This window comes from Octopus bimaculoides, chromosome 10 (assembly GCF_046866305.1).
Source record: "Octopus bimaculoides isolate indiv1 chromosome 10, ASM4686630v1, whole genome shotgun sequence".
In the NCBI taxonomy this organism is placed as follows: Eukaryota; Metazoa; Mollusca; class Cephalopoda; order Octopoda; family Octopodidae; genus Octopus; species Octopus bimaculoides.
This window is the reverse complement of record NC_142937.1, coordinates 15,876,387-15,885,719: the sequence shown is the minus strand read 5'-3', so window position 1 is coordinate 15,885,719 and position 9,333 is coordinate 15,876,387. Positions and strand designations below refer to the sequence as shown.

General features: G+C 34.3%; 1 protein-coding gene across 5 annotated transcripts in view; it reads left to right on the top strand.

Moving 5' to 3' along the window:
• LOC106879652 (ubiquitin carboxyl-terminal hydrolase 14) overlaps window positions 1-9,333 on the top strand; it is a 39,025-nt gene that overhangs the window by 1,488 nt on the left and 28,204 nt on the right. Inside the window, exons 1-3 of one of the 5 annotated variants that reach the window (XM_014929317.3) lie at window positions 3,663-3,726; window positions 8,094-8,239; window positions 9,258-9,290. In XM_014929317.3, coding sequence (XP_014784803.1) covers window positions 3,711-3,726; window positions 8,094-8,239; window positions 9,258-9,290 — 195 coding nt within the window. In that variant the 5' untranslated portion in view covers window positions 3,663-3,710. Of the gene's footprint in view, window positions 1-3,662; window positions 3,727-5,014; window positions 5,518-6,006; window positions 7,923-8,093; window positions 8,240-9,257; window positions 9,291-9,333 lie in introns of those variants that run through there. The other 4 variants (XM_089358405.1, XM_089358403.1, XM_089358406.1 and 1 more) reach the window with 4 other exon arrangements.

Here is a 9,333-nt window from a genome sequence, read left to right as displayed (position 1 = left end):
CCTATCGAGGTGGTGGAGAGGTGTGCTAAAAATAACAGCTAAATAGGCCTTGACTCACGCACACCCAAATTTTTGGTTTTGGTGTTTGCATGATCATATGAATTCCCATGTGTAGAATACAAATTCGCAAAAATTGGATCTATTCAATTTGACGGACAGATTTTTGAATTAATTTTTTTTTAACTAAACACTTTGAAACTTCAGATACTGGTAGAATGTGTCACGTAGAACAGGGTTTACTCGTAATGTTTTTGACAAAATTTTGTATTTTAGAAGTTATTGCGTGTTAAAGTTGTTGTATTTGGGTAATTTTAACCAATCAATGACGTGTATTCAGCTGGAGAAAATTACTGCTGCTGTTTGCGAACAACAACTTCCGGGTCCATTGACAAAACGATGAGTCTCTGTCAACAGAAAAATTTAAACTAAAAATCTCCCCCTAACAAAACCCTTCTTTAATAACCAGAGATGTTGTTATAGCAACATATATGAGAATGTGTTCATCTATCTATCTATGTATGTATCTATCTATCTATCTATCTATCTGTCTATCTGTTTCTCTCTCTCTCTCTATCTATCTATCTATCTATCTATCTATCTATCTATCTATCTATCTATCTATCTATATATATATATATATATACACACACACACACACATGCACACATTAATAATAGGCAGAAGTTACAGAGTGACAATGGCCAAATTCGTGTTTGATAAGTGCCAATACACGAAGCTCTCAGCTTTTGACTTACTCTCTAACTTCTGCCGATGATATATATATATATATATATATGTGTAAAAAAATCTCATCATGCAATCAAACCAATGAAAGAGCCTCTATCTGGTCACTCAACACGTTAAAAATAGCAGCCAAAGTATCCCCCTACCTAAATCACACGCCCATTGTATGTAATGTCCTAGATTATCCCTAAAAAGATGGTTTGCTGAAGGCTGGAATGTCTTTGATGATAGGTTTGCTGTATCAGGGTTGATTTGAGGCGAAATAACAACAAAATTATGGTAAATTTCTATATTAACACCTGCATGATTTTCACTAAGAAAACAAAAACTTGGATTTTTTGCATGGACCTCCTAATATGCTGCAAATCCCTTATTTTGGTTCAGAGTATATAATAGTATAAAATAATAAATATATGATTATAATTAAGGGCGCTGGAGGGACAATGCCAATATGCTCTTCTAGCCCATTTCTTTGCATTCAGCCTTTTGCAAAAAAGGAGAACAAATTTAGAGTGGTTTATAGACATTTGATATCTGCTTCTAGCATTTTGGTGTTGTCCCTCCAGCACCCTTAATTATAATTATATATTTATAATTATATACTATCCGAACATGACTGATGCCAAGCCTGCCTGATTGGGCCCTGTGCCGGTGGCACATAAAAAGCACCATCTGAACGTGTCCGATGCCAGTACCCCCTGACTGGCTCCCATGCCAGTGGCATATAAATAGCACTATCCAAATGTGCACCCACTACACTCTTGGAATGGTTGGCATTAGGAAAGGCATCCAGCTGTAGAAACATTGCCAGATCAGATTGGAGCCAGGTGCAGCCACTGGCTCTCCAGACCTCAGTCAAACCGTCCAACCCATGCCAGCATGGAAAATGGACGCTAAACGCCAATGATGATGATGATGACGATGATGATACTTACATAGTAATTTTACGGCTATGCTGTTTTTTATACACTGGCCACTGGTATAATCATTTTAATGATTATATCCTCAATTTATACACATATAAAGATATATATATGTGTGTGTATGTTTGTATGCATGTATATATATATATATATGTGTGTGTGTATGCATATATGTATGTATATATATATATATATATATATATATATATATATGTATATATATATATATATATATATATATATATATATATATATATATATATATATATATATATATATGTGTGTGTGTGTGTGTATAGATATATATGTATTTGTGCGTATGTGTGTCATTGTGTCTGTGTTTGTCTTCATTCCACTACTTAACAACTGGTGTTGGTGTGTTTATGTCCTCGTAACTTAGCAGTCTGGCAAAAAAGAATGATAGAATAGGTACCAGGCTTAAAAAAAATAAGTACTGGGATCGATTCATTTGACTAAAATTCTTCAAGGTGGTGCTCCAGCATGACCACAGTCTAATGACTGAAACAAGTAAAAGATAAAAGTTGGAATTGAAGCCTACTCTTTATGTTCTGAGTTACCTTTGATTATTATATTTCTGAGGTTGATAAAATAGGCACAGAAGTGGCTGTGTGGAAAGAAGTCAGCTTACCAATCACATGGTTGAATGGCACCTTGGGCAAATGTCTTCCACTATAACCTCAGTGAATTTGTGAGTGAATTTGAAAGATGGAAACTGAAAGGAGCTCATCATATGTGTGTGTGTGTGTGTGTGTGTGTGTGAGAGAGCGCATGTTTGTGGCTGTGTTTATCCGCCACCACGACTTGACAACCTGTTCTGGTGTGTTTACATCCCCAGTGTTTAGTGGTTTGGAAAAAGAAAGCGATAGAATGAGTGCCAGGTTTAAAGAAAAATAAGTTCTGTGGTTGATTCATTCAACTAAAAAATTCTCCAAGACCGTGCTCCAGTATGGTCCAATAAGCAAAAGAAAAGATAAAATAAATTATGAGTCAAGTAGTAGCATTGATTTTAACATTCAGTGTGCTTTCAGTCTCTGATCACTAACTGGAAATGAAAATATTGTGACATCAGTGCCTGAAAAGATGCCAATATTCTATATACCATAGCAGCGAGATTTGACTGGCATGCAATGACAGACGCCTCCCACTGATGATTTCAAATTGAATGAAATCACATGATACAAGAATTTTGGTGCCCATGACAGAAGATTCTCGTCTGCTATGATCTATGTGTGAGCTTTAATGAACAAAGCACCTATATGAGAGGATCTCTCATGGCTAATCAATGCAGTATTCGGTGTTCTAACAAGGCATCCATGTTAAGTTAGATATAAAGATTATCTTTTGCTAATAATACTGCTTCTGTTGCTAATAATGGAAAATATTGATATTTTTAGTGATATCCAGGTGAACATGTTAAATAGACGCTCCACCTCAATTTTTTGATGAATGTCTTTGGATTCTTATGTTTCCATAAGTAAAGATTATGCTTTCACAAAAGTAAAAAAAATAAATCTAATCTCTTTCCCATCTCAGTTTTTTCTTTTTAATAAAATTTTTTTTTTCCTGGGCATTCCAGTTTAAAAATATGGATACTTTGGTACTGAAGATATTCTTCAAAATTGCATTTTTTTTCAAAATTTCATTTGTTTTCCAAAATTTCAATTTTTAAAAAATAATTTCATTTGTTTTCCAAAATTTAAATAATTTTTTCAAAATTTCAATGCCAATTTTCCTCTTTCACTTCGTGATCATAAACCGAAAGATTACCTAATACTCCGTAAAGCACCCTTAAAACGTGACTGAAACGAAAACAGAACAATACCCACTTCTATCATCACGCCCCCCCCCCCCCAACGAACCCATCAAATATTTTACCCTCAACATCAGTTTACGTTTCGTTAATAAATCCATGACATATTTTCGCTATAATGTAATGCTACTACGCATGCGCCAAACTTGGTGTTCATATTTCTTGTGCGCGCGCCCGCATTCAAGTTGGGTGACTTGTTTTATTAAGGGACAATGCCGACCTACAAAGGTAACATATATATACTTCATATTATCGTTGTGTAGCTGGTCATTCATTCTCTGCACTATATTCTTAGCGTAAAAGGTTACACCTGTGAATAAATTACCAGAGAAAGTCCATCTCTTAACCTTATAATCGTTTTATGTCTGCTCCGTGTTTGTCCCGCAATTTCATTTAACAACAGTGTGTGTGTCTGTGTGTGTACATAGAATTTATATTTTATAATGTATGTATATATTATATGTAATGTATTATCATTCAACGTCCGGATTCCATAGTGTACACGTAAATACATGTATAGGTATATATGTGTATATATACATATATTTGTGTGTGTGTGTATATATATATATATATATATATATATATATATATGTATATGTGTATGTGTGTATATATATATATATATATATGTATATATATATACATACACACCCATACCTGTATATATGTCTATATGAATGTATGTTTATATACATTCATATACTACGTTTACATACGGATGTTGGCATAAGTATCTGTGTATATATGTACTTATTTGTATACGTTCATATATATGTGCATACACACACACACACTAACCGACTTTATTATTTAAAAACTTATCTATTTTTCTTAAATATTTCTCCATATGTTTGTCCTGGGAAGTTGTGATGCCGAAATCATTGTTTTATTAGTCTTGTTCAATTCACAGTTGGCTCCTGTAACCGTTTTCTCCCCTCCTTGGACCTCTTCCGACTCACCATTTCATCTCCTACCATCTTTGATGTTTTCTTCCCTCGTTATTTAAACGAACACCATTTATCGTTTTAAGGACAAATTCTTTTTAAAAAATGTGTAACACGTTTACTCATGGCTTCTCTGTGAATTATATTTATTTTGGTCATTTATTCCATTGTAAATAGTGTTGGAGTGAGTGTGTGTATATATAACTATAGATTGGTGCCCCATCGACTTTGTTGCCTCGTAACTTTCCGAAAAAACTTGTTTTTGAATAAAATTTTGCAGAACAGTATTTTCGGGGATATAGATCATAAGTGTGTTGATGTAATTTGAAAAAAAAAAAGAATGTTTGAAGTTTCGAGTCGTTCTTCTTTACCCATTTAAATTCAGAATCGCACTTACACATGCTTATATTAAGATAGCGATACATAGATAAACTAGTTTATACAAATATGAGATGAATGAAAAAAAATTTCATTTTTTCACGCACACATATCTACATGAGTAAAAGCACAGTCTTTAGAATTTAGGGTCTCGAAAGTGAGGATATCCTTAATCTATGTCTATAGAGTCCATCTTTGAACCGATAAATTATCTTCGATTGGACAGCTTTTTCTAGTAACAGATTCTAGTTTGTGTAGATATCGTTCAACATTTTGCAATCTGGCTAGCGTATATCCCTTTGATTAAGGGCATGCCTACAGTTCAGTGCTCCCAATGACTTAGTTTCCTTGTAACTTTCTGAGAAGTACATATTCTTAAATGAAATTTTGCAGATACTTTTTCAAGGGTATTGATTACAATTATGTGAACATCTAAAGGAGGGGAAGCATTTTTTTTCAATGATTTTACACACACACACACAGAGGCTATAAAACGAGAGTACTCGGCCATTGAATTGGAAATTACCTTCATATAACTGCAAGAACTCATTACAAATGTGTCGGCTTTTAGAAAAATCCTTCATCGTCGATTAAAAGAACATGACAAAAGAAAAGCAAACCTAAATATATTTCCTTTATACCAAAAGGTAGACTTGTTTAAGGTTTTGCGATATGGTTGTTATCTGAACAGGAGGTACGACTATTTCAGCATAGGATTCTCGACAAGGAACCATGAGGTTCCGGTTATTTATGAAGATGTATGTTTGTGTACTTTATGCTGCGTAAGACATGTTATTAGTGAAGTGGTGTATGGTGAGATCCGTAGATTGCAGGAACCTTTGTTTTTATTTTTATTAATTTTTTTTTTTGCATTTTCAAAAGGACGGAATGCAAGTTATCCCGAAAAGAATTGAACTCTTAACGTTTATGTTTGTACCACGTTCCCTATTAGTTTATGTATAAGTTTTGTTGATGCGAAATTTGTTTGTCTTAAAAGTATGAAACCATGTCATAGTGCATGCACAGTAGGGTTGAGCGGGAATGAATAGTCCTTTGTGTGTGGGTGTGTATATATATATATATATATATATATATATATATATATAACGAGAGATTGACTGACTCTTACAATTTTCGAGCGAAATCAGTTTGAATTCATTTCGAATTGGGCATAACTACACAAGTGTACTTTTCCCCATCGACTTTGTTTCCTCATAGCTTTCAGAAAAATGAACATTTTAAAATGAAGTTTTCTACAAATACCTTTCAGATGGTGTAAATTTCGTTATCAGGATTTAATGACAAAAAAAAAAAAAAAAATGGTGGGTGCGTACACATATATGCTGACATACATCACTTATCTACAAATTGATACTGGAAATTTAAAAAAAAAAAAATGTAATGTGTGCTCGCCCACCAATTTCTTTTTCACATTAAATTTCTATATAGTCGTAACCTACTTCATTTGATAGGTATTTGTAGACGATTTCATTAGGAAATATTTTCCTGAACGGTATGAAGAAACAAAGTCGACAGGCGGTGATTTGTGTAGGTATGTTTCGAGATGTTACTAGATTTATCGAGAAAGGCATGAGTATCACAGAAGCTACTTGTTCCACCGTCAACCCCTTCTCTATAATTCTGCATCTTCGTAGTTGTTATATAAGAAATCAATAATCCGTTGTTCTCTCTGGTTAGTCGTAGCTGTCCAAACAAATATCCCATACACACACTGTCAACCAGTTTGACCGATGAGCTGGGGGGTCTGATCGTTTTCCGTTTTGGTGGGGTGTGCACTGATAACCACCCGTTTGATGTTGGAATGAGTAAAAGCAAGATTTTATTGAATTAGGGAGTCGGCCTTACTCATCTCAAAGTTACTGATGTTATCGATCGATTTGTTATTTAGTTACACACACACACACACACACACACACACACACACACAGTCAACGAAGCGCCTGTATGTTGTTGCTCGACCTGCTAGAAACAGCAGCCAAATTTCATCTCACTCTCTATTGCCTTAAAGGACATGTTGGATGATGTAGTCTGAAGTGGTCAGGCAAGCCTCCAGATGTTTCTTCCTGAGCAGTGGCGTCTTCCAAGGCCTACATTCGTGGAGACCTCCTCTGTGCAAGATTCGCTCAATGCTTCCTGCCACACCCACTGAGGTTTTTAACTGTTGAATCTCTTGTGCTTGTTGTTTATGCTCTGGACAGTTGCCACATCATACTGCTTTGAAATGGCTTTGTAACCCTTTCCTTCACTGCACAAAACGTTGACATAGGTCCTCACTGAGCTCCTTCTTCTTGGCCATGATGATCAGAAACTGAGTATGACCAGAACACTTTTCCTTTATTCATACTCTATTTATACTCTTCTGGAAATAGGACAAAGATTAGCGTATTCACAGGAAGTGAAAACTGGGGTGTGACTAATTCTGAATATGTGCAAAAAAGAACTTTAGGCCATATCTATTATTATGCAAGTGAAGTTTAGCCAACTCATATGGGGATTTGTGCATAGCAGCAAGTTGACAAAAGATTCACAGGAAGTACCAACATGACAGCTTTTACAAATGAAGAATCTAAAAAAATAAAAGATGTTAGTTTCCATGGGGTATGAATAATTTTGAGGACCACTGTATATTGTGTGTTAGTTAAGAAACAGTGATAAGTGAAAATTTTTGTAAATCTAATTATAAGCTTTCACCATATATTGACTACAGAAAATAGTCTAATATTAGGGAATATAAACCCCCTGATGGGGAAAAAATGTGTTGGGAGTTGAACCCATACCTATAGTAGAAGACACTTGCCTAAGTTGCCATGCAGTGAGATGGAACCTGAAGCCATGTAGTTGGGAAGTAGTAGTTTTTATTGATAAAAGGAGCACACTAGAGACATGTGTCTGTTATTTAGCCCCAGGCCAGCCATGACCAGTCTTTTTTCAGATACTGTTTTTTTAAAACTACATCATGTAATGTCGGGTGTGATTTAAGGGAGATTTAGTTGCTGTTTCTTGTAGATTTGTTAATGACAATACTGTGTTCCTCATTGACTTGAGTCATTTCAGTTTTTCTAATTTCACTTAAGTCAGGTAAGAAAAAAAAAAAAGGAAAAAAATCTACAGCAAGATAAGAATATGTAAAACTTATTCTTATGTTGTATTTCCTTGTAAATGTCATTTGGAATCTTACATATTTGTTTGTTATTTGTGTTTTAGAAAATTATGGATTATAATAATTTGTATTGTTGTTTTTGTTTCCAGTTCATGTGAAATGGGGAAAGGAAAAATTCAATGACATTGAATGTGATGCTGATGAGACCCCTATCCAGTTCAAAGCTCAGCTGTTTGCCCTCACCGGTGTACAACCAAGTCGGCAGAAAGTACTAACAAAAGGAGTTATCCTCAAGGTTTGTCTCTCTACATACATCTGAGTCTATTACTGACTGTTTCTGTTTTGGCTGTTTACTTTTTCCTCCTTTTTCTTGAAAACAAAACAAGACATTATTTCTGATTTGTAAAACTGAAATACTGAAAGCTTAGTATAGCTGAGTGGTTAAGATTGTAACAAGATGAGCCTGTGTTTTGATCTATCACATATTTCCCAGCGTCAAACCATGGCTGCCATAAAAGGCATTAAGTTCACGATTGTCGCTCAACCAATCAGATTGACTGGTGAGCTTGAAATCTCACCAAATGGTTTATAGAATGTCCTTGAACTTTTTTGCCAATGATATATAAAAAGGCAGACAAATCTAACTAAATAGTGAGCTATCAGACTCTATGGGAAGTTATTTCAGTTTACTCTGTGTAATGGCTTCTCAATTTATGTACCAAATATTGATAATGGCTGAAGATATCACATGGAGTTATGTTGGTAAATGTCATGAAAAGTCTTTCTTATTTCCTTAATGAGAATGACTGTCTTTACTAATTATAAGTTTTTGTGGTATATTTTAGCCTACTGCAGTGACCAAGTGATCACTGTGACAGGAAGAGCATACAGTTGTAGAAAATCTGCCACACTGCAAGTATAGAAAAGCTCCTTGGAGGGTGATGTTTCCCTTAGTAAATATATATATATATATATATATATATATATATATATATATATATATATATAATGACAGTGTAACTTAATAGTTCTAATCAGTTCTGTTTAATCAAACCTAAGGCAAAAAATAGCTAAACTGATTGAAAGGAACACTGAAGGCACCATTGCTATCATATCTTTATTGTGGGTTCTACTCTAAAGATTTAGAACCTGATACTTGTGGTTCCCCTTTCTAAAGTAAAATTGGAGTTTGTTGGTTTGTTGAGCAAGATTTTACATTAAGGAGATTGACTGATTTCTTAAAAGCACTATTGTTTCCTAAACATTTTTTTTTAATGCTGTGAATTTTTTCAATTTTTTTTTTTTTACTCCAGGATGAAGACTGGGGAAATGTGAAACTGAAAGATGTAAGTTGGACTTATTTTGGTCATTTAATTTTAAAAATAAATA